Here is a 26,515-nt window from a genome sequence, read left to right as displayed (position 1 = left end):
CCTGATGGACTTTACACCTACCATTGTCTAAACTCTCTACAAGACATAAGGACAATGGACCACTAGACTTTCTGACTATATAAACTATCAGGGACAATGGAGGACTAACAAAGCTAATATGCAAGGAAGGTGCTAAGAACCCTTATCTGTTTTGATGATATCGAGCTTTGAAAATGGAAAATCACAGCTCATTTCATTAACTTGAGTCACCCTCCATTGTGCACCAATAGCATCTGTCATATTTCTGAAACTCCATTGTGATAAGCTGTGATTATTAGGCTTGTCTATTGGTTACTGTCCACAGGAGAAGAGGTCTGAAGAATGGACCAGTAACACCATCTCTCTCCCTTCTGTTCTCAAGTTCAAGACCCTATCTCCGTTACATTTTGGAATCCATCACAGAGATAGAGAATTTCAATTGAAAGGAGACTCAGGTGCCATAGCAACCACTTTTGAAAAAGATGAATTACAGTTTACAAGAGACAGTCTTGAGGAATTATAATTGACATCAGCTGCCACCCCACTGAAATTTGAAGACCACCGTGAAGGAGCTGCCTCAACCACAAACAGTGAAGGACTCATAAACAATGAACTCTCTATTTTTTGTCTTTTATCATTGAATCTTGATTTGGCTATAAGTTAACCTCCTCTACTGTATAACTTATCATTTTTCCTGCTTGTATGCATGTGTGTCTTTTGCGAAGGTTGGGGCGTGTGCTTACCTTTATTTATGTCTTTACTTGGGTGGGTCTTTAGCTCAATAAAAACTAACCCCTTTGTGTTTAATCTCAAGAAAGACTATCACACTGAGTTCTTTGCAATCAGCACATAAACAGTTAAGTACATATACCAAAATCCTTATAAATTTCAAAAAACACTGTTAGATCAATCGAGGGATGGGAAAAAAAAGGAAAATCCTGGCATCTGTCATCAGGTCGTATCACCCCTAACACCACACCTCCACACTCCTCTCCCCATCTCTATGGCACCTTTTTGTGCAAGCATAGGAGATACAGCACCTGTCCTTATACCTCCTCCCTTCTCACTATCCTAGGTCACAAATGTAGTGTTCAATGGTAATTGATCTGTATTTGATTGTGTCAGCCTGTTCATTGATCAATGTAACTATGTTTGATTGTTGAAGTCTATGGGTGGAGCTAGAGAGCTGACACTACTAAATGTTCCAGAAAGGATCTGGTTGATACCAGATACATGTGTACAAAATCCTGTAAGTCATGAGATCTTTTAAAGTTCTATAAATAAGGTGTTTGGATTTAGCATTAGAATCATCCCTGCATTGCTGTGAGATAAATAATATGTACAGCAACCCAGCAAATACAAAAAAAAAATGTTCCTTCCAAGTGAAACAATGATTTACTTGTACTTATTTTAATTTAGTGTATTGGTGCAAACTAGTGTAATATATATATTCGTGTAACTACATATATATATATATATATACACACATACACACACACACTGTATTTCTGTATTTGCTGTTCATGATGTGACTTATTCCCACTCTGACCATTCTATCCATGGCCTGCTACTGTGTTCTAATAAAGCTTAACGTAAGCTCAAGGAGCTGCACCTTGTCTTTCGTCTTGGCATTCTGGACTCAACGTCAAGTTGAATAACTTTAGATCATAACCTCTGCCTCCATCTTGTTCTATGTGGCTTTTTTCTGCTGGCTTGTTTCTTTCTTTATTTCTTTATGTTGTATTCAAATGGCTGCTCTATACATATATAATCTTTGTTTCTTTATCATACTCATTACCACTCTCTTTGATTTCTGCATCATTAAATCATTTGTTGGTTCATTTTTGCTCTCCTCTGCCCTATCACAGAGCCCCCTCCCCCATTCTACTGGCTTAAAAACTCTTACATTTCTACCTTCCTTCTGATGAAAGGTTATCAATTTGAAATGTTGACTCTGTTTCTCTCCACAAATACTTCTGAGTATTTTCAGTATTTTTTATTTTAATTTAGGATGAACTTCAGCTTCTAAAGCCCTTCTCCTCGATTTGATTGCACAATCTAAGTTGAAACTTCAGTGCAATACTGAGCGAGTGCTACATTGGGCGGAAACTTCTGCTCTCACTTGTGCTGAGCCCAGTGGCTGGAAGGGCATATAATTAGGCAGGATAGTGATGTACCTGCATCCCGCGATCCTCCCACCTCTGCCAGAATTAAGGCCTGGGCAAGAAGGCCCAAAGGTCGGTCTTCCCACTCCGCCACCTATTGAGGCCCTTAAGTGAATAATTAATGACCACTTAACAGCCTCATCCTGTCGCTACTGTATGAACACATTGGCGGGCGAGCCTGTCGCCATGTGGTGTGCATGGCAGCTTGTCACTTCCTGGGGAGGTGGGGGATCTCCCTCAATGAAAGACTCTCAGTGCTTGATCAAGAGACTGGGCTTCTGGAAGAGAACCACTCCCCTGGCCTTGCTGCCAACCCCTCTGCACCCTGAAACCCCCACCCTGTAAAACACCCTCCCCCCCACCATTACTTATCTGTGGCCCAGGTCACTCCCTGATCCCAGGACTCTGGTCCCTTTCCTTCATGGCTACAGTCACAGCCTCCCCAGCGGAGCTGCTGGCCTCTGATTGGCCAGCCTGGCAGCTCTCAGTAGGCGAGACTTCTGTCCCCAGGGTCTTGATTCCAGGGGAAAGCCTCCCAGTGGCATCGCCACTGCCTGATTGGCTTGTGGTTCAACAGGCCTTCCTGAAAAGAGGCACAGTGGGTCTCTCACTGACTCTCTGGCCAGCACACAAGAGCTCTGACCCCTCAGCAAGATTCTGCCTATTGACAGAAATACACTCTTTTAATGACATATTGAACCAAAGCTCCAACTGCCTTTTCAAGAGGGCAAAATAATTCCATGGCTCTATTCAAACAAGGCAGGAAGTTTTCGTGTTGCTCCTAGGCATTCCATTACTCACCACCTAATACAGAAATTAACTGGCCTTTTATCTTATTGCTGTTTGTGGGACCTTGTTCTGTTGTAAATTGGCTGCAGCATTTGCCCTGGATAGTGACTCCAGTTCAGAAGTAATGCATTGTTCATGATGTAATTTGGGAAGTCCTGATGATGTAAAATATGCTATTTAAAATGCAAAATTCTTCCTTTAGTTTTCCTGAGTCATGAAGAATTTAGCTGGTTATGGGCCAGGGCCATCCTCACACCTAACAAACAAAATTTAAAAATTACAGCTAAATCAGAAAATTAAGAAATGCTTTTGTATATGCTATGTAAAAGTTAGGACCAGAAGTTCAGAAATTATAAATGCTGTGGATGCTACATAAGTAGAAATGCATCATTTGAAAGTTTTAAATAAATTATTACTCAGAATGTAAAAATAAGTTGAATTGTAGGGCTTCTGTCAATCTGCATACTTTACTTAACAAGTCTCTGCCCTTTACTCTGAAAAAAAGTTTAACTGGGGTTGGCCTCCAGGCCCATAGTTACAGAAATTTCCGTTTTAACTTTAAGATAACTAACAGGAAACTCATTCCTTTGTTGCGTGAACAAGACTTTGAAATATTATTCAACTCTGCTCATAGTACACAGTTCAAACTCTTTGAGTACAAATTAAATATTGCACAACTTTTCATGCAATTCCTTGTTGTTGAATGGCTTGCTGCAATTATAAACTACTGGACTCCTAATTAGACTTGAATCTGGCACCTCATCTTGATAGCCATTTGGACTTTCCCTGGAGGGTTACGTTCCAGCAGTCACAACTGAAAAAATAAGACAGGGAGAAAATATTAGCGGGTAGATTTTGACTTTTGTGTGATAGTGTAATACAGCTGATAGCAAGTCAGCAACCCCTCTTACATCCCTCTTTCCTCTCATTGATTTCAAAGGAAACGAAAATCAGGAGAAATGTGAAATAAGCTGCCATTTTGCTGTCAGCTGCTTCATCGTATCACAGAAAGTAAAAATCTACATACTCGGAGTGAGGCCTGTGGTCATTTGCACCAAACTAATTTCTTGGAGGTTTAATTAAGTAGCAGAACCTACCACGTCTGTAGAAATGTCCAGGATAGGACTGCAGACACCCAGCTGGGGAAGAGAGGTTCAAATACACGTGTAAAGTGTATAGACTTCAGTGGAGGTAACTTAGTGTTTTGCACTACAATGATGTATTTTAAAGAAGGCTATCCTGCAGCAGAAATGATTTTATGTCATGGATACGACCCAAAGTTTCCATTGTTTCTAACAGTCGAACAAACTACATTTGGATTAAATTAGCAGTCTGGATTCAATTACAGAAAGAATGCGGCATATGATTATCTTTCCCATAATGATGCTAGGAACAGAGCATCTTATACATCATTACTAATTTCAGCTCAACATTGTAAAAATGCTGTGGCTTGGAATGAGTTACTGTTCCAGAAAACCAACAGTGACAGTAACCCATTAATTTATTGAGGCCGAGGTTCTGTAAACTCAAAGTGGAATAATACTGTAAAGCCCTAACTTGGCATGCTTAAATGTTACATTCCTTTCAATTATCCAGGAACATCCATGGACATGCCTTCTATCATCTTGCATGTACGACAGTGACAGTTTGAGTGACAATAATCATGATGGGTAAATATTTGCAACCCTTTCAACACACCCCTGCCATAATTTCAACAGGAGTACATTTAAAGGGCTGGAAACTAGGCTGAGACACAGATGTGGCGACTCCTAGCATTATTTTGGGAATTCCACAGAGCCTTGTCAGGGATGGAGCCAATTCCAGCTGAAAAGGAGCTACACTGGGGCCAGGTGGAAATGACCATTTTTGCTCTCCTGACTTCCCATCATCAGCAGCAATGCATCTGGTCACACCAGGAATACCTGTTCACCAAATGGTAGTTGTAGGTTTGTGGTTTAGATCTCCCCCTCCAAAAAGATGTTTCAGGTCAGTTTGAGAGCAGTTTGGTTGGAAGCAGAATAGATAGCAGACCACCTGAAGCTGAAGGCTCTCTCTCTCTCCTCTTTTGCCTAAAGTGTGTGTAGTTATCAACTATAGCCAGAACTCTCATAAGTGCAACTAGCCTGCATTTAGACACAGCTGAACCAAGCTGGTGAGAATTTCTAAGCATCCACCAGGACCAGCGGCTCGTCGTCACGTGAGAGAATGCCAAGTTGACAGCATCGAGACGTTATCCTTTACTTTTATAACCTTCTTAAACACCAACTCTGCAGAGAGACATTATCTGATTGACGTGTGTGTGTGTGTGTGTGTGTGTGTGTGTGTGTGTGTGTGTATTCTTAGATCAATAGCTACACTTCCTGAATGCAATTGTTTGTTAACTAGTACTTGCAACTTGTTAAAAGGTTTGTTTTAAGAATAAATTAATCATTCTGTCTTTTTGAAAGAAGCCTGGTCGCTTTTCTTCAGGGTACTAGTGATATAGATATGGCCCAGTTGGCCATTTCGGGATAAAATTAAACATTAACATTAATGCTACGGCCTGCGGAGTAGTGGAGCTTGATAATTCGTGCACTCCTCCCATCCCAGACGTAACACATTCCTGTTGTCTTTTTCTGCTTTTTCATTTGAAAACAAAGATTTTCCTATTTTTTCGAATAAAATAAAAACTCAAGTAAAGGATCATTTAACAGAAAATTGCTTTCATTCATCCATGTGTTCTCTGCTCAAAGGCAGAGAACTTGGCTCATTGTCTGATTATGCTTCATCCTGAGTTGTTTCCTCAACAATTTTTGTCAGTGGTGGTTTGCCGATGCCTTCCACCCTTAGGGGCAAAGCAAGGAGGCAGGTCCCAAGTCTACCTCAGCTGAAACAGGAATTGAACCTGCACAGTTATTCTGAACCAAACACTAACCATCTAGACAACTAGAACCAGCCCCGATTGCCTTTGTGATGTTGATAAATACAAATATTTCAGGTATGATTAAGCATACCTGGGATCACCAGTTTTATTGACTTGAAATTTCGCTAAGTAACATTTTCCTATGTTGGTAGATTTGGTATTTACTTGATCAGAACATCTCTTTGGTTAGATGTGCTATAATCTTATTTCCTGGGCTATGTTTTTTTCGATAAAAATCTTATTAAAGCTCTCAGTGTGGATTGAAATAATATACTTTTAATATAGTAATTAGAATAAAATTATTTTACTTATAAGAAAATATACTTTCAGTAATTGCTTCAGTTCTTAAATGCACTGTGCATTTTTGCCACTTTCCAAACATGTTTGGAGCTCTTTTCCCAAGAAATCATACATTAATTAAATCGGCATTTAAGGACATTCCATTTCTGTGAAATATGTAACGTTCCCTGTTGTTTTCAAATCCAGACACTGGGCAAACAAAGAGGATGTCACAAACTGAGCTTGTATTTTATAAGGCTGCGTATGTTGCCAATGCCATGCATGAAGAATTCTAGTGTTTTACTCTGGGCGCAGTTTAGGTGCATGGGGCGAGGTTATGGTCGGAAAACGGAAGGATGGATTTCTTTGACCGTTCCCAACTGTGCTTTTCCCTCCAGCGGCAACACTGATATCACAGCCTTTCTTGGGGCCTGCCATGCCTGACACACAGCCCAGGCCTCTGGGAGCAGTTTTCCCAGGCAAGAGGGGTGGACCTTGTGTCCATGTGAGGGATCCCATCTGAGCTTGCAAACTCCCTTTTTCTTTTTTTCTTGAGTTTGTAGCTCTCCATTCCTAACCTTGTTCTAACCCTGCTGAGAAGAGTATCAGTGTTTTACGATGGAAATGACTAGGACATTTGCAATCTGACTCCCTTCTCCTTCGAGAGAACTACTCCACTACCGATGTAAAACTATTATTTCCCTGACCCTGGATCCCTGTTACTTTATCCTGCCAGCCCTACAGGTGTGACATAATTGGATTTCTGCAAATGTGTGGACCAATGTGCATGTGCAGTCAGGTATTGGTGGCCATGTGTGTTGGCAGGAGATGCAGTGATTTTATAACTAAAGTTGATGCAATTTACTATTTTCATTTCTGAAGGAATTGTGGCAAATCTTAAAACATAAAAAAGGCTTTGCTGAAAAAGAGGTATGTCTAAGTTTTTCATCCTGCACTCATGAGGGCACTTTGCAAGAATACCAATCTAAGGGGAACACCACAATTTATACTCCATGTGAAGAGAGTACTGATTGGTTGGGAAGTGGTGTTGCCATGGAGAATGCACCAATGATGGTGACTGACAGTTAACTGCCAAGCATTGTTTAAAATTTAAACTAGGCAGCTTGACACTGATTGATCAAGGCATTGCCCTGAGGAATGAGTCAGTGAATGGCTGTCAATTATTTTGGTTTGCTGAAACAGGTGCAATGTGTGTACATGTTCTTCCTGTTTGCAAAGAAAAAGGCCCTGTATATTAATATATGTAGCTTCTATTACACCCAAATGTGCCACATTGTGAGCCCAACTGACAATCTTAAATTGCCAGCGGCTGGGACATGCAGTTTGATATGATCCGCCAGTCTTTGGGACATGGGGACTACATAATCAGCATCACACTGGCACTGAAATTCATATACCACATTACTCATTTATGTGATGGGCAGAACGTCTTTTTGGCTTGGCGGCAGCATCCTTTTAGTGGCGATTGCCACTTATGTTGTTACATGCTATAAGACTGATCTTACTGACAACCTTGTAAATAGGGCCCAAGCCATTATCTCACTATGCAAGCTTGATGCTGAAATAGGGCACATCAAAGGCATTCTGTAGGATAATGGCTACCCTGATCAGATCATTTCACACAGCATATCATGCAAACTCATGAAGGGCCTAAAGCTGTTGCTTTCAGGCCTGAAAAGTGCCCAGTCAACCTAAGATTACTCTGGAAGGGGAAGCTATCTCAAAAATTTAAGCAACAGGTGAAGCTGTTTCATGTTGTGACTATGCAGTAGCATCATGAGTCTCTTTCTTTCAGCAATATTCAATTTCTATACTACCAAATGACTATAAACGACTTCCTAATCAGCAAAATTCAAATGTTACCATCTGCAATGACTAAAATGTTAACATAATGTACAGATTTATTAATTTTAAAAAAGACTGCAAGTTCTGCAATATTTATATTGCAGGCCTGCCAGTGAAGAGAGAAGGCAACTTAACAGCATAGTGTGGGCCCTTTGTCAGCTCTGATGAAAGGTTTATGCCTGAAACAGTTGCCTGTCTTCCTTCTTTAAAGATGATGATAGACATGTGGGGTTGAATTTTTAGCCTCTGATGGGCGTGGACATGGAGGTAGACAGGCTTGTAAATTTGTGTTGCTGGCCAGCTTGCTGGTTCCCCAGCTCCAACCCAACTTGGGCCAGTTTCCCGGTGTCAGGAATGGTGGTGAGGTTGGGGGGGGTGGTGAAGGTGGGGGTGGAGGGGCAGCTGGGCTACCCGCTTACTAGCAATGGGTATCCAACTGAGCTTGTTAAATGCCTTTTAAGGTAATTGTTAGAGATAGACTGGAATTTTCTACTCAGCCTCCAAGTTACTGGAGGCTTTGGAGAACAGGGCAGCTGCCTAGTGGCAGCTTTCCGGTGACAGACCTGAGAGTCAGTGCTCCAGGCAGGCTTTGAGGCCCTCCCTGCCTGCCTAGCTTCAGCTGCAGCTTCAGGGTGCCCTTTGGAGGGGAGCCCAGCACAACGGCGGCCTGGCTACTAAGCTCTTTTTTTATTTAAAACTTTGAAAGATTGGAGAGAGGGTACCTCAAAATGGTGGCGTCCTTTCTCTTACTTGCCTGAAAAGACAAGCTGCTGCTTCTTCCCTGCTGGAAAGCCTCCGATTGGTTGTCCAGCTGCAAGAGCCAGCCTGCCAACTTTAACTGGGTAGTGAGCCTGCCCCCTGGCTACTAATTGGCCAATTCGGAAAAAATCACAGTCGGATGACTGTTGCCCACAAAGTGCAGGCTTCTGACCGTAACAGCATAGTTCCGAAGCCCATGGGAAAAATGGTGTTTCTCCAGCATTTTCTATTTCTAGGCCTGGATTGGTATTTTTTATAGGAGGTAAAAGATAATATTTTGGAGAGAACTGCAATATTGGAAGTGGCTGCTTATGATCAAATTTTATAATTTGTTAGCTATTAGATGCCCAGCATTGAGTTACATACATACATATGAACATACAAATTAGGAGCAGGAGTAGGCCACTCGGCCCCTCGAGCCTGTTCCACCGTTCAATAAGATCATGGCTGATCTGCATGTAACCTCAACCCTACATTCCTGCCTACCCCCCGATAACCTTTCATGCGCTTGTTAATCAAGAATCTATCTAGCTCTGCCTTAAAAATACTCAAAGACTCTGTTTCCACCACCTTTTGAAGAGATTTTCAAAGACTCTCAACCCTCTGAGGGAAAAAAAAATTCTGTCTTAAATGTGTGACCCCTTATTTTTAAACAGTGACCCCTAGTTCTAGATTCTCCCATGAGAGGAAACATCCTCTCCACATCCATCCTGTCAAGACCCCTCAGGATCTTAAAGGTCTCAATTAAGTGACCTCCTACTCTTCTAAATTTCAGTGGATACAGTCCAGCTTTTCCTCATAAGACAACCCACCCATTCCTGGTATTAGTTCAGTAAACCTTCTCTGAACTGCTTCTAATGCTTTTACATCTTTCTTTAAGTAAGGAGACCAATACTGTACATAGATGTGGTCTCACCAGTGCCCTGTATAACTGAAGCATAACCTCCCTACTTTTGTAATAATTTCCCCTCACAATAAACAATAACATTCTATTAGCTTTCCTAAAAACCTGCTGTACCTGCATACGAACCTTTTGTGATTCATGCACTAGGACACCCAGATCCCTCCAAATCTCAAAGCTCTGCAATCTCTCACCATTTAGATAATAAGCTTTTCATTCTTCCTGAAAAAATGAATGATTTTACATTTGGCCACATTACACTCCATTTGCCAGATCTTTGCCCACTCATTTAACCTATCCATATCACTTAGTGGCCCCCTTATGTCCTCTTCACAATTTACTTTCCTACCTATCTTTGTCTCTTCAGCAAATTTAGCCACCATTCCTTCGGTCCCTTCAGCCAAGTCATTTACATAAATTGTAAAAAGTTAAGGTTCACAGCACTGATCCCTGTGGCACACCGCTCATCACATCCTACCAACCAGAAACAGGCTCATTTATGCCAACCCTTTGCTTTTTGTTAGCTAACCAATCTTCTAACCATGCCAATATGTTATCCCCTACACCATGAGCATTTATTTTCTGCAATAACCTTTTATGTGTCACTTTATGACATGCCTTCTGGAAACCTAAGGCCTGAATTTTTCCCGCATCAGGAGGGCTCGGCAGAGAGGGCGGGGGCGGTCGTGAGCAGCTCCGCGCTGCCATTTTACATGAGTGAGCCAATTAAGGCCCGCCCAGCGTAATACATGAGTGGTAGCGCTGAGCGCTACCTGTGCGGGCAGGGGGAGAAGGAAGAGTCGGGTCCAGCACTCTTTCTGGACGAGCAGCATAAACTTGAAATTAATTACTTTGTTAATGGCCTTAATAGGTCTATCAATTAACAGCAGGCGCGGAGCCGACTCCGGCGCGCGCCCGCTGGACGAAACATTGCGAGACGTTGGGACGTACACCCGACATCGTGCATCATTTTACACCCCAGCGTGTCCGGCCCACCCCCGCATGCCGACTGAAAAATCCTGGCCTAAGTATACTACATCTACCAGTTCCACAGCACATGTGACTCCTTCAAAGAACTCCAGTAAATTGGTTAAACATGATTTCCCTTTTACAAAACCATGTTGACTCTGCCTTATTGTCTGGAATTTTTCTATGTGCCCTGCTATAACATCTTTAATAATAGTTTCTAACATTTTCCCCATGACAAGTGTTAGGTTAACTGTCCTGTAGTTTCCTGCTTTCTGTTTCCCTCCCTTTTTGAATAAAGGAGTTACATTTGCTATTTTCCAATCTAATGGAACCTTCCCCAAATCTAGGGAATTTTGCAAATTAAAACCAGTGCATCAACTATCTCACTAGTCACTTCATTCAAGATCTTGGGGTGAAGTCCAACTGGACCTGGGGATTTGTCAGCCCGCAGCCCCAACAATGTGCTCAATACCACTTCCCTGGTGATTGTAATTTTCCCAAGTTCCTCCCGCCTTTCCACTTCCTGATTTACAGTTATTTCGGGATGTTACTTGTGTCCCCTATTGTGAAGCCCAAGCACAATACCTGTTTAACTCATCCGCCATCTCCCTACTTTCCAATCTTCTGACCTACCACCCGTCTTTGCGTAATTATATGCTTTTTCTTTAAGTTTGATACTGTTTTTAACTTTTTTAGTTAACCACGGATGGTGGGCCCTCCCCTTAGAAATTTTCTTTCTAATTGGAATGTGTATATTCTGTGTATTCTGAAATATCACTTTAAATGTCTGCCACTGATCTTCTATTGACATATCCCTTAACTTCATTTGCCAGTTCACTTTAGCTAGCTCTGCTTTCATGCCCTCATAAATGCCCGTATTTAAGTTTAAAATACCAGTCTTGGACGCACTTGTTTCTCTTTCAAAATGAATGTAAAATTCAATCACATAATGATCACTGCTAACTAGGGGTGCCTTCCCTATGAGGTCATCAATTAATCCTATCTCACTGCACAATACCAGGTCTAGTACAGCCTGCTCTCTGGTTGGCTTCAGAACCTGCTGTTCTAAGAAACTATCCTGAAAACATTCTATGAACTCCTCATCTACGCTACCTTTGCCCATCTGATTTTTCCAGTCTATATATAGATTAAAATACCTCATGATTATTGCTGTATCTTTCTGGCAAGCTCCCATTATCCCTTCTTTTATATGCTGTCCGACTGCATAGTTACAATTAGGGGCCTGTACACAACTCCCACAAGTTCTTGTTTTTATCATTCCTCATCTCAACCCTTCTATATCCTGGTTTCCTGAGCTTGGGACATCCCTCTCTAATGTGTTAATACCATCATTAATTAATAGAGCCACCCATCCACCTTTTCCTAACTCCCTGTCCTTCCTAAATGTCATGTACCCTTCAATACAGCTCCCAATCTATATCACCCTGTAGCCATGTCTCCGTAATGGCTATCAAGTTGTACTTATTTATTTCTATTTGTGCTTTCAGTTCATCTGTTTTATTTTGAATGCTACGTGTATTTAGATACAGAGCCTTTAGTTTTGTCCTTTTATTATTTTTGAAGCATCTAGCCTTATCTGCTGATTTACTCTCTGTCCTATTCTGTCACAGTCTGTTAATCATCTCCCATAGTAATACCTGTCTCTCTTGCCTTGTCTCTACTCTTTGGTTTACTACATCTGCTCAAATTTAATCCCTTGCCCCCACTATTCAATTCAAAACTCTCTCTATTTCCCTGGTTAGGCAGCTCACGAGGGCACCAGCCCCAGCACAGTTCGAGTGTAGACCGTCCCAGTACAGATCCCACTTTCCCCAGTACTGGTGCCAGTGCCCCACAAACCAGTGCCCAATTCTCCCACACCAGTCTTTGGGCCATGCATTCAATTCTCTAATCTTATTTGTCCTATGCTAATTTGCACATGGCTCAGGTATAATCCAAAAATTATTACCTTTGAGGTTCTGCTTCCTAATTGTTGCCTAGCTGGTCATACTGACTGTGCAGAGCCTCCTTCCTCATCCTGTCTATGTTGTTGGTACCTAAATGGACTATGACCACTGGATCCTCCCCCCTCCCACTGCAAGTTCCCCTCTAGCCCCAAGCAGATGTCCCAAGCACTGGCACCAGGCAGGCAACAAAGCCTTCTGGACTCTCACTCTTTGCTACAGAGAACAGTGTCAATCCCCCTCACTATCCTGTCCCTACTACCACTACATTCCTTTTTGCTCCCCTCATTTGGATGGGTTCCTGTACCATGGTCAGTTTGCTCATTCACCCTGCAGCCCACCACACTCTCATCTGAGCTCCCAGCTGAGAGAACCTCAAACCTGTTAAGCAATTGCAGAGCCTCACGCTCCTGCACTCTGGGTCCCCTTACCTGCCTCGCTCGCAGTCACACCCTCCTGTCCCTAGCCACTGATCAAATCAGAAGAGCCTTTTCTAAGTGGTGTGACTGCCTCCTGGTATAAATCATCCAGGTAATTTTCCCCTTCCCTGATGTGTCACAGAGTCTGCAGCTCAGTCTCCAGCTCAATAACTCTGAGCCAAATTTCCTCAGGCCGAGTTATAGGTATTAATTCAGTTAAGATGTTCTGATGATGTCATAAATAGTTTTGAATAGCAATAAGAGCCTAAGAAGGAGGAACTGCTTTAAATGCACTAGCAGCCATTTATTGTTATTCCTTCTAATATCTAAGTCCCAGGGTGGGACTTGAAACCAGGGCTTTTGGTAGGGACTCTACCCCTGTGCCACAAGACACCAGAGCAGATGCTAGACAAACAAATTAACAATTTAAAAGGTGTGAAGTGACTCTTTACCTACACAAAACAAAGCAATGTTTAACACAAAGATAATCTATTAGTGACCATATTTATTTGCCTGCTTTACCTCACTGCTGGTTTGATCAGAATGGCCCTGAACATTTTCTCTTCTGGAGTTTTCTCCACATCAATTGACTGTATGAAGGAGTGAAATCCAGCCAGAACAAAGCCCTTCTGGTAGAGTTCATGTAGCTGAGTGGGAAGATCATGTAAGGAGGAGAGCTTAACTGCAGACGAGTTTGTTATTTCTGAAGAGAAACCACATGAGACAGAAAGCAGAACATTAGAAATACATAGAATTAACATTGGTAAATCATCCTGTGACCCAGAATATTTCCACACTATTTTTAAACCAAGAGTTTCCCCAGAATAACACTCATCCTGTTGCACTACAGTCTTCCATTGCCTTTAAAAAGGTCAGCAATTGTTTGCAGCTTTAAAAGAATCACGTCCACAATATGTAAAATATAAATGTATATTCGAAGAATTAAATTCTGAGTTCACCTATAATTTGAAATGCTTTCTAGAACATAACTCATTTACATACTGTTAAACAAAGATTAACTGCAGCTAATTAACATCCTTATATTCACTGCAATTAATTACCCTGTTCCGAGGTTGTGGAACTATCACCAACACTCACAGAAAGAACCTTTTCAGTTTAACTATAATTCATTAGCATCAAGAGTACAAAGAGACCTATTTTCTTTACTCAGTTCTCCTCACAATAGGGTACTGTGAAGCGAAATTGATCCCTCCATGTCTCTTTATGAAAGACCCTTCTAACACTGTCACCTCTACTACTTAACTGGTAAGACACTCAAACCTGGGAACAAATTCAGAAATGTACCTAAATCTATATGGTGTCCAACAGCATTGAACCATAGGACAGAAGGAGGCCATTTGGTCATTCTTGTCTGCACCAGCTCTTTCCTAGAGCAAAGTTGTCCAACCTAAGCAACCTAGCCCTCAAAACCCAGGAATTATGGACTCAGTTCAGTTTATATTTATTATTTGCTGGTTTGGCCGGTTTCTATTTCTTGGGTCTCAACAAGAATTTGGCATGGAGCTGCTTTTAACACTGTTGCTTCATTGGGGATTAAGTCAGCTAACTGTTGGTATCAATAGGTACATGCAGATTAATAGGAACAAAGAGATAAACTTTATAAGTCAGAAATTCATTGCTGGAGCTCTGAACCACTGGCCACTTCCTTCACGGCTGACACAGCTTTGCTACAATGGCGCAGGAAGGTGTGTCTCCCCCATACCCCTGCGCCGGGGGACTGTGAAGGGCCACCATCCTAACCTCACACAACACAACCAGCTGATGTGACATCAAGATCTCAAATTTAATCAACAAATGTGCCAGCAGCTTCAAAAGGTTGTAGTAAGAGATTGTCCCTTTGATGTGGTTTCTGTTTGTCTTTATTATCCTCCTCACCAGGTGTGGACATTGCTGGCTGGGCCAACATTTTTATCGCCCACCCCTAATTGTCCTTGAGGTGGTGGTTAGCTGCCTTCTTGAACCACTGTAGTCCATGTTGTGTAGGTACACCTACAGTGAAGCTAAGGAGGGAGTTCCAGGATTTTGACCCAGTGACAGTGAAAGAACAGCGATATATTTCCAAGTCAGGATGATGTGCGGCTTGGAGGGGAACTTGTGGGTAGTGGTGTTCCCATGCATCTGTTGCCTTTGCCCTTGTAGGTGGGAGAGGTCACAGGTTTGGAAGATGCTCTTGAAGGAAAGTTGACACGAGCTAATAGGATTACAAAGGTTTTTTGTCGACATGACAGAATGCAATTTTTTTCTCTCAACTTCAGTGAGAATGTGTTTGATGGAGGCTTTTATTAGTTGGTGAAAGGTTTACATTTTTCCCAAAGAATGTGAAATTCATCCCATTAATATTGCATGGAATCTGAAGACTGACATAGTGCATACTGGATGAATGGCTATGTAGGATACGTGTGGGGGAGGGGGGATATTGCGTAAGGCAGTGCATAGAGGTGACATTGGGTGGCATGTGGGAATTTGAGGTTATATGGGTGAGGTTTATGGGGCCTTTAAACAATGTTAGGAGCCGTGCTGCTGTTGCTGGGAACCGAGGCAGGCCTTCTCACCAGCCCATTTCTACACCGGCACTCCTCTCACACTGGTTCACAGCTTACAAACTGTACTGTCAACCTGATCCCTGCGTGAAAAGACAAAAATACATGTGAAGTCACACATGGGTCAGGTGTGCAGTTTTGGAGCTGTGAAAGTGCACAGGTTGGGATTTCCCAAGCCCAGACAAAGATTCAGTCCAGGGACTCACTACAAGAACATAAGAACACAAGGATTAGCAGCAGAAGTAGACCATTTGTCCCCTTGAGACTGGTCCGCCATTCAATAAGATCATGGCTGATCTGATTGTGGCCTCAACTCCACTTGTGTCTGCCCCCAACCTTTAACTCCCCTGTCAATCAAAAAATCTATCTAACTCAGACTTGAATATATTCAATGACCCAGCCTCCACTGCTCTCTGGGGAAGAGTATTCTACAGACTAATGACCCTCAGAGAAAAAAAGTACTCCTCACCTCAGTCTTAAATGAGAGATTTCTCATTGTTAAACTCTGCATGCACCCTGTCAAGTACCCTCAGGATCTTATATGTTACAATAAGATCACCTCTCATTCTTCTAAACTCCAATGACTATAGGCCCAATCTGCTCAACGTTTCCTCATCAGGTATCCCCTTGATCCCTGGAATCAGTCAAGTGAACCTTCTCTGAACTGCTTATAATGCAATTATTACCTTTCATAAGTAAGGGGACCAAAACACAGTACTTTAGATACAATCTCATTAAGGCCCTGTACAGCTGGAGCAATACTTCCTTAGTTTTATACTCAATTCCCCTTGCAATAAATGATAACATTCCATTTGCCTTTCTAATCACTTGCTGTACCTGCATGCTAGCTATTTGTGATGGTGTACCAGGACACCCAGATCCCTCTGTACCATGGAGTTCTGTAGTCTCTCTCCATTTAGATAAGGTGTTGTTTTTCTATTCTTCCAAAGTGGTCACATTCACATTTTCCCAAATTATACTCCATCATACAAATTTTTTGTCCACTCATTTAACCTATCTAAATCTTGTTGTAGACACTCTGTCTTCTTGACCACTTGCTTTCCTACCTATCATTGTGTCATCAGCAAATTTAGCCACCATACATTCGGTCCCTTCATCCAAGTTATTGATGTAGATTGTAATAGTTGAGGCCCCAGCACTGATCTCTGTGACACTGCATTAGTCACAGCTTGCCAACCCAAAAATTACCCAATTATTCCCACTTTCTGCTCCCTGTTTGCTAACTAATCCTCTATCCATGCTAATATGTTACTCCCTACACCATGAGATCTTATTTTGTGAAGTAACTTTTGATGTGGCCTTATTAAATGCTTTTTGGAAATCCAAGTTCAGCATATCTACAGGTTCCCCTTTATCCATCTTGCTTGTTACTTCCTCAAAAAACTCTAATAAATTAGTCAAGCATGATCTCCCTTTCACAAAACCATGTTAACTCTGCCTGATTTTATAATGATTTTCTGAATGTCCTGCTATCACCTCCTTAAAAATGGATTATTGCATTTTCCTTATGACATACATTAGGCCATACAGTTTCCTGCTTCCTGGCTCCCTCCTTTCTTGAATAAAGCTGTCACATGTGTGATTTTCCAATTCACTGGGACCTTTCCAAAATCTAGGGTACTTTGGGAGATCACAATCAATGTATCTATCATTCTCTGAAGCCAATTTCTTTATGACCTGAAGATGAAAGCCATCTGGTCCTGATTTAGCCTTTAGTTCTAATAGTTTCCCCAGTACCTTTTCCCAGTGATTGTGATTGTTTTAAGTTCCTCCTTCCTTGTTACCTCTTGATCTTCAACTATGCATGGGATGTTTTTTGTGTCTTCTACAGTGAAGACAGACACAAAATACCTTTTCAATGCTTCCACCATCTCCTTGTTTCCCATTATTAATTCACCAGTCTCACCCTTTAAGAGACAAATGCTCACTTTATAATCTTTTCCTTTTAGATGTTTGTAGAAACTCATTTGATGTTTTTATATTTCTAATAAGCTTTCTCTCATAATCTAATTTCACCCTCCTTATTTTGTTTGTGTCATTTTCTTAGTAGTTTCTAAAATCTGTCCAATCTTCTGACCTACCGCTAACCTTTGCAATATTGTATACTTTCTTCTTTCAAGTTAATACTATCCTTAACTTTGTTTGTTAGCCATGTGCATTCTTCTCATAGAGTGCTCCTTTCTTAATGGAATATTTCTTTGCTGAGAGTAATGAAATATCTCCTTAAATGTCTGCCACTGCTCATCTATTGTCTTACACTTTAACCTATTATCCCAGTTCACTTTAGCCAACTCTTTTTCTTCATACCCTTGCAGTTGCTTTTATTTAAGTTTAAGACATTAGTCTTAAACTCATATTTCTCACCCTCAAAATGAATCATATTATGGTCACTTTTACCTAGAGCTCTTTTGCTATTAGATGATCAATTAATCCTGTTTCATTGCACACCACCAGGTCTAAAATAGACTGCTCCCTGGTTGGCACTAGAACATACTGCTCCAAGAAATTATCCTAAATACACCAAAATTAACATAAGCAAAATAACAGTAATGAAGAAAATAATGATATTAAACAGTGACACAGGAACAGATGGATTCCGCCCCAGGGTTTTAAAGGAAATAGGTGATAACATTCTAGATGCCGTAACTTTCATCTTCCATCTGGGAACCATTTCTTTAGATTGGAAAATCGCGAATGTAACTCTGCCATTTAGAAAGGGAAGAGAGAGAGAACACCATAGAATTATAAACCAGTTAGTTAAATATCTATTTTCAGGAAATTTCTAGAGTCTATAAGTCAGGAGAGAGTGATAAATACCATGAAAATATGCAGCTGATCAGATCGATATAGCATGGAGTTGCCTGAAGAACCTGATTGAATTTTTTAAAGAGTTGACTAAAGTGGTAGACAGGGGGATGCCAAGGAATGTTATTTATATGGACTTCCAGAAGGCATTTGTTAAAGTTCCTTTTATGAGCTAAGTTTGAAGCTCATGGAGTAGAAAGAAAATTATTGACCCAATGAGGAATTTGACAGAGGAGTAGGAGACAGAGAGTGGAGATATTGGGCAGCTACTGTCATTGGCAGATGTGACTGGTGGTGTCCTGCAAGGATCTGCATTGGAGCCTCAACTATTAATGACTTAGATCATAGGATAGAAAGCTGCATAGGCAAGTTTGCCAATGGCACAAAGATATGTGAGCTTTTTAAGCATTGTGGATGGGAACATAAAATTACAAAGATATAGTAAGATAGTAAAGATATATTAAGTCCATAGGCAAAAATGTGGAAATAGATTTCCATGTAGACAAATGCAAGGTCATTCACTTTATACCGAAATAGGAAAGAACAGGGTACTTTCTAAATGGTGAAAAATTAGGAATAGTGGAGGTCCAAAAAGACTTAGAAGAATAGGTACATAGATAACTAAGTTATCATGAACAGATACAGTAAATAATCAAAAAAAGCCGTTGAATGCTGGACTATATATCTAGAGGACAAGAATACAAGGGGATAGAAGTCACCTTCAAATACACCAATCCCTGGTCAAGTTACACCGAGCACGGAATCGTACCAGATTTGCACAAAGTGTGGTAGCGGGCGGGAAAAAGAAAGCTTTGCCAGTTGGTTGCAATGCCGGTTTCTCATGCCGTATCATCCCAATCCTGCCCCGTTAATCATGCATTCCCGGGAAACATGCTGTTTCGATGGCAGACCAGGCCATCCCATCACCTCACTGTCATGTTGCTGCTTCATCACACCGGGTGCCACATTTAAAGTGCAGCTGCACGCACACCTCTCAGTGCTCCCAGCCCACGACTGCTGAAGAGATCACCCCAAAAGAAAGAGCTCTGAAGAAGAGCCATATGGACTTGAAACATTAAATTTGTTTCTCCCTCCGCTGATGCTGTCAGGCCTGCTGAGTTTTTCCAGTATTTTCCGTTTTTATTTAATATTCCCAGGAACTTAGAAGGTTGGTGGAAGCTTGGAGTGGAGGGGGGGGGGCATGATTTGATCAAAGTTTTCAAGATATTAAGGGAATAGATAGAGTAGATGGAGAGAAACTATTTCCTCCTTAGTGGAGTCTCAGACAAGGGGGCATAGCCCAAATCTTAGGGCCGAACTTTCAGAAGTTGAAATTAGGAAACATTTCTACACATAAATGATGGTATAAGTTTGGAATGCTGTTCTGCCAATGACAGTTGGTGCCAGATCAATAGTAAATTTTAAATCCGAGATTGATAGATTTTTGTTATCCACATATATTAAGGGATGTGAGGCAAAGTCAGAGATTTGGAGTTAGGCCATAGATTTCACTGAATGGTGGAACAGACTCAAGGGGCTAAAAAGCCTCCTCCTCTTTAGGAAGGCAGGCTAGCTATACTATATAGTCTGCAAACAATGCTACCAGGCCTTTATGCAAAGCACAAGAGGCCACAGGCAGCATAGAGGACAGAGAAGCAATGTTGGAGCCACTTGGGGCAATGCAATGAGATGGGTGCATGAAGTTTGTGTGTTGCCCAGCTTGATCTGAATGAATGCAGGCAGGTTGAAATTCATGACCCCCATGCCCAAAAACTGGGGCATACCAATTTCTAGCCCTATAATGTAGGCATTATGTCCAACTATGTGACTCCCAAAAACAAAGATTGAATATGCCAAACCTATAGATATCAGTGGGTGTGATTCATGCATTTGCATGAAATTCCTCTGCTCACCACTTTAAAGTGATCAAAATATGTTTTAGATAAAATAGCAAAATTGAGAAATTTTATATAAACTTGTTAATGTGATAATGTCCAAAAGGTACAAAATCCTGCTGGTTCCCTTTTTTATACTGTACCGCACAAAGCCAACATCAACATCTTCAAATAGTTTACCATTCCTGGGACTGGTGCATTGGAAAATACCAGTTACTAAAAGTTGGATATCTCAATGCAAATGCACTTGTATGTTAATATTTCATAGTGTGACTTCAAACTACACATTTCTTGGTTTCAGCCTACAACATCTCTGTCTTTTCAGACAAACATACCTTCCAAATACATCATATCAAGTATATAGCTGATCAGATATTTTATGCCAGAGATTCAGATTCCATTGTTATATTTGTCACTTACATCCGCTCTGGCAAGTTGAACAGTTTCAGTGCTGTCATCATGAGGAAACTTTAAAAATATGCTTTATGAACAGCAAGAGAGACTCAAGCTGTAAACATCTTAAGTTGCACTTAACCAATTATCGTCATTGTTTCCTTGTATTTAAGGGAGTGACTGAGGGTCAGTGCTATTTATAAACAACTAGAAACTTTGCTACGGTATATTAGAGCACAATATGGTAATTCTTACAAAAATGTACTCCAGGGCAGATCTTTGTGCCTGAGGAGTGTGTCTAAGGAATTCAGACTCGGAAGTGAGCATATTGTTCCTCCTTTCCTCGATGGCAGAGAACCCTGTGGGTTGTTTTAACCTCCACAACCTATATGCACTCCTGGCATGTACGGCACCAAGTCTGCAGCACAAATTTGTTAAATCTGCCCTTTCCATCCAAATCCTTTAAATCTTACAATCTACTATTTAGGTCTCTTTAGCAGACAGCTCTAGGTTGTATGGAATGTGATATTACAGGGCTGAGGCATGTTTTTTTTTATCTGACTATACTGCTGAGAAATGCATTGAGGTATTTTACAATGTTAAAGGTGCTCTATAAATGCAAGCCCTGTTAAACAATCACATCACCCTTCTCTGCTCCTGCCTCAGTTGATTGGCTGCTGAAACCCCCCTCCATGTTTTGTCATTTCTTGACTTGACTATTCCAATGCTTTTCTGGCCAGCCGCCCACTTTGCACCATTTGTAAGCTTGAGTTCATCCAAAGCTCTGTTGTCCATATCATAACTCACACCAAGTCCCATTAACCCATCATGATATGCTTGCTGATGTACATTATCTCCCAATCTGGCAGCAGCTCAATTTTAAAAATCTCATCCTTGCTTTAAAATTCCTCCATGGCCCACCCCTCCCTATCTCTGTAACCTCCTCCAGCCTAACAATCCTAATCTCTGTGCTCTTTCAATTCTGGCTTCATGTGCATCCACAACTTTTATCATTCCATTATTGGTGGCCATGCCTTCAGGCTGCTTAGGCCTAAAACACTAGTATTTCCTCCCTTAGCTTCTCAGCCTCTACCTCTTCAATTAAGATGTTCCTTAAAAACTGTCTTTTGACACCTGTCCTAATATTTATTTATATGACTCGATAGCAAATTCTTATCTGCTTGTGCTCCTATGAAATGCTTTGGACCGTTTTACTATATTGAAGGCACTACATAAATGCAAATTTTTGCTGCAAAGGAGAGTGAGATTTTGAATTAATTACATCCCTTGCAATCAGTATGACTGATTGTGAAGAAGTCCCTAATAGATTCAGAAATTTTCAATCAGATGACCAGACATCCTTTCACTAACTGCCAGATAAAAGTAATTAAGAGTACAAGTCATAGAGTCATAACGGCACAGAAGGAGGCCATTCAGCCCATCAACTTCATGCCAGCTCACTGTAAAGCAACCTAATCAGTCCAATTTCTCCTGCTCCATCCCCATAGCCCTGCAAGTTTATTTCCCTCAACTTCCTTCTGAATTCATTGATTGTCTCTGCTTCCACCACCCTCTTGGCAGGGAGTTCCAGGTCATTACCATTTGCTGTGTAAAAAAAGTTCTTCCTCACATCCCCATTGTACCTCTTGCCTAAAACCTTAAATCTGTGACCCCTAATCCTTGTAGCAGAACATTTAAACCTGCCATAAACGCATACCTCTTTCAAATCTGCCATCAACTTTCTTTGCTTCAAGGAGTATAACTCCAGCTTCTCCAACCTGACCTTGTAGCCAGAATCCCTTACCCCTGAAACTATTCTGGTAAATCTCCTCTGCATCCTCACATCCTTGCATTTACACTATAACTAGTTCAGTCTAAGGCTGTTTCTCACTGATACTGCAGTCATGTAAATGTAACCTGACGTCAGAGTTACAGCCTGGAGGAAATAGTTCCACTGCACATTCACTCTGAAGTCAATTCAGGCCTAGACATTCAACTTGCACTCCAAGCATAGCTTTGGTGCAAAGTTATTTTGATTGAAATGCAAAATTTGCATAATATGAATACAGCAGAAAGGATTAACTATGGGGATTTCCTCATGGGGTTTTCTCCATCTTTCACTATAAATTCAGCTGATGGACCCATCTCAGCCAATCAAATTTCCACTGATCTTCTGCTAAAGTTACAGAACCCCAAAGAAATTCCCAACATAACTGTTTTGATCCTAAATCCCATTAACAGCGGATAATAAATTATACTGTACATAAAGACAGTTTATAATTTACAGCTCCAGTTATACTTCTTTTGTAATATCAATCATTTTTTTCCTGCAAGGGGAAGAGAAGATAGTGGCTTTAACTGCAGATAATTATTTACAGCAACGTCTTGCAACTGTTAAAGCATCTGGTTGGAACTTACTGGGCCATAGATTTAATCTGCACATCTGATTCAGATGAGCCAACCCAATGGCCTGTTAGTCTGCCCAGAAAACAAAAGTATCTATATTGGGGAAAATTTTAAATCAATTACTCTTTCTGTCTACAGAGCCTGAAGCCACCACAGTAAAATTGATAGCAGTCTCAACATTGTCGATAGAAACAAGCCAAACAGATGCTATTTGTTTTCAAACTGTCATTGAATCCCTGTGAGCTTTCCCAACCGTGTGTAATCCTGAGAATCAGTGCTGGTCAAACTTAGAACCTAAGCTTTCATAAATCAAAAACAACTTCTTCCAAATCTGTATCGATTAATTTACGTCTAGACAATTGCACCCAAGCTTTTTCTGGTGATAACATCAAGGGCCTGGTGGTAACTGCCTAGAAGTCATCCTTTAGCACAAAAACAATTGTGTAAAAATTCTAAAAACTTTAAATATGGTCAAACCTTGAAAGAATCCATTTTTACATGTGATTTGACATAATTTCAAGATAAAAAATTGCCTTTATCAGTGATGAAAAGTAAACCTGCACTTTTGTGTGGCCTCTATTTACATGAAGATATCACTATCTTCTAAACTGTCACCTAGAATCATAGGGGGAGTTTTTCCAGGCAGGTGGAGATGGGTTGGGTGTGTGCAGGGTGTTAAATCCCCTAAGGTTTCTTTTGGCTTTCACCTGAGCTGGTTTGAAGGCAAGTAGGACAATCTGCTATGCAGATGTTGTGTAAGTAATTAAAATATTCAAAAGCTCATTACCTTGTGTTTTAACCATGCATTCTGGCTTTAGCAGCTAGTGGACTTATTTCCCAAGCTGCATGGAACAAGTCACCATCATTGAAGCGAGCGCACAGCAAGGAGTGCTTGTTCAGTGAAACTGACAGCTTGGGAAGCCTTTGATCAGTGAAACTGAACAACTGCGGTCATGGCCAGGTGAGAGGCTGGTGCTCTCAGAGGGAACTTTCACTGCTCAGCAGGTAATTGAGGTTTTCAGATGAGACATTGCACTGAGGCCCATTTTACATACTCGAGTGGATATTAAAGATCCCATGGCACTGTTTTAAAGAAGAGGAGGGGAGTTATCCCTGGTGCCCTGGCCGATATTTATCCCTCAATCAACATAGCAAAATAGATTATCAGCTCATTATCACATTGCTCTTTGTGAGAGTTTGCTGAGCGCAAATTGGTTGGCGCGTTTTCTACAACAGTGACTATATTTCAAAAGTACTACATTGGCTGAAAAGGGCATTGACACATCTTGTGGCCATGAAAAGTGAAAGTCTTCCTTTCTTTCATGCTAGAAGTTTCCCATTCCCGCCATAAGTGGCGGGAGTGGAAACCCGGGGTGTTCCCCACTGATGAGAGGGGCAGACCGTTATGCGTAATCGTGCACTCCCCACAGGATTATTGATGCACATGCGTGGTTTGCGACACTCGTCTCATGGTGGGACAAGCAGGAAGTTGCGCATCCCACCGTCATGTCTGGGCACCATATTTAAAAAGGCATCAGACAGCCAATGAATCAGCACGCCACAGCTTCAGGGCACCAAGATGGTCTCGAGAAAGCATCAAACATCAGCCCCATGTTTAGCAATGCCTCCCTGGAGACTCTCCTCCAGGCTGTGGAGGACAGGAGGGTCATGCTCTTTTCCAAGGATGGGATCAGGAGGCACACCTGACTCATCGCAGCAGCCTGGGTGGAGGTCGTCGGGGTGGTCAGTGCCACAGAGATGTAGAGGAGGACCGCCCTGCAGTGCAACAAACACATGGACAACTTAATACTCCCCTCACCATTTTCTGATTCTGTCATGGGGCCTGGGCATCAATGGCAAGGCCAGCATCTGTGTTGACCATCCCGAAAAGCCCTTGAGAAAGTGCTGAGGTGCTGCCTCATTGCCCCAGCGCAGTCCATATGGCCTGCTGCTAGGGAGGCAACTGCAGGTTGCTGACCCAGCCACACTGAAGGCACAGCCATTGTGGGGGTTGGGGTTAGGGGGTTGTGGTGGGATGATGGAGTAGAGGGCAACTTGCAGATGCTGCTGATCCCATGCCTCTGCTGCCCTTGTACTTCTAGCTGCTGAAGCTCACAGGTCTGGAGGGGGCTTTCAAAGTATCCTTGGGGATTAGCAGCAGTGCATCTTTCACAAAACTGCCCCTATAGATCGGTGGTAGAGTGACTGAATGTTGAGGGTGCTGGATTGGGTGCCAACCAAGCGGCTTGCTTCATCCTGGATGGTGTCCATCTTCCTGAGTGCTGTTGGGGCTACCCTTATCCAGGCAAGTGGGCAGTATTCCCGCAAATCTCTCATTATGCCTCATACATGGTGGGCAGGCTTTGGGAAGTCAGGAGATCACTTTCCAGCCACAGAACTAGCGTCATGCGACCTGCTCCTGCATCAGAAGTGCTCACAATCCAATCCATCTATATCTTTATGCAGGAGAAAACAGCACACAACAGGCGAGAGATGGAGAAGGCAAGAGGGGACATGCCCAAGATCGGGTCGCTTACACAATTTGTACAGTAGGCTGCCAATCTGGCAGGGGAGGACTGTGGCCATGACTGTGATAACAACGAGCCCCCAACCATCCAGGAAAATGAAGGTAACTGAGTGCCAAGTTTGAGCCCGCCTAGGCAGTCAATTATTCTCTCCTTTCTACATTCTAGGTGCCAACTTCAGATGTCCTCAAGAAAGCATCAAGCACCAGCCTCATACTTCAGCAATGCCTCCTTGGATCCTCTCCTCCAGGCCTCTCCATTCCATGTGCCAGCAGGAAGAGGGTGAGGCCAGTCCCCACAACTGAAGTCAGCCCCAGTCCACAGGAGACCTCGGAAGAGGACAAGGATGACTTCTCGCCTGCACCAGCTGCCACCCCAGCGACACTCACCTCAGTGGCTCATAGATCTTGTTTAGGTTTGGGCTCACATTCTGGTGGTCACCACACAGACACATGTCCACAGCAGGAGGAAGCAGTGAAAGCCAAGGTCTCTGGCAGTCAGCGGACTGTTAGTGAAGAGTCAGATGATGAGCCTCTGGGAGCAGTTATGGAGAAGATGCTGGAGTATCAGCGAGATGCAGGGGAACATCAGGCAGAGGTGTCAGAGGTCCTCAACAGAATGGTATGCAAAGGAGTCCATCTGCATGCTCTCTGATGTTGTGACTCCAATATGTGAATATGTCAAAATCTCCAAGGAGAGGATGGCAGATGCCACGGAGACCCTGGTCCAGCAGAACACCCAGTTTCTGCTGGCGATGTGCTCAGACCTGCGCTCCATCGCTGTAGCCGTGAGTGAGATTTTGCAGTGGTTATGGGAGTGGGGAATGGGGCACCTTGACCTCCCTCCAGGTGCCCCTTCTCCTCAAGGAGCCTGGGAGGGGCCTTCAGGCACCCAAAGGGAGGAGAAGCATCAGGTAG

The 26,515-nt window shown here is 42.2% G+C and overlaps 1 protein-coding gene across 7 annotated transcripts in view; it reads right to left on the bottom strand.

Moving 5' to 3' along the window:
• LOC121276545 (raftlin-like) overlaps nucleotides 1–26,515 on the bottom strand; it is a 138,346-nt gene that overhangs the window by 68,570 nt on the left and 43,261 nt on the right. For 6 of the 7 annotated variants that reach the window (XM_041185094.1, XM_041185093.1, XM_041185091.1 and 3 more), the window contains one exon: nucleotides 13,515–13,695. In XM_041185094.1, coding sequence (XP_041041028.1) covers nucleotides 13,515–13,695 — 181 coding nt within the window. Of the gene's footprint in view, nucleotides 1–13,514; nucleotides 13,696–20,694; nucleotides 20,723–26,515 lie in introns of those variants that run through there. The other variant, XM_041185095.1, reaches the window with a different exon arrangement.

The sequence above is a fragment of the Carcharodon carcharias genome, chromosome 3 (assembly GCF_017639515.1).
Source record: "Carcharodon carcharias isolate sCarCar2 chromosome 3, sCarCar2.pri, whole genome shotgun sequence".
Classification (NCBI taxonomy): domain Eukaryota; kingdom Metazoa; phylum Chordata; class Chondrichthyes; order Lamniformes; family Lamnidae; genus Carcharodon; species Carcharodon carcharias.
The sequence above is the reverse complement of the archived record's forward strand: the minus strand, read 5'-3'. Positions and strand labels throughout refer to the sequence as shown.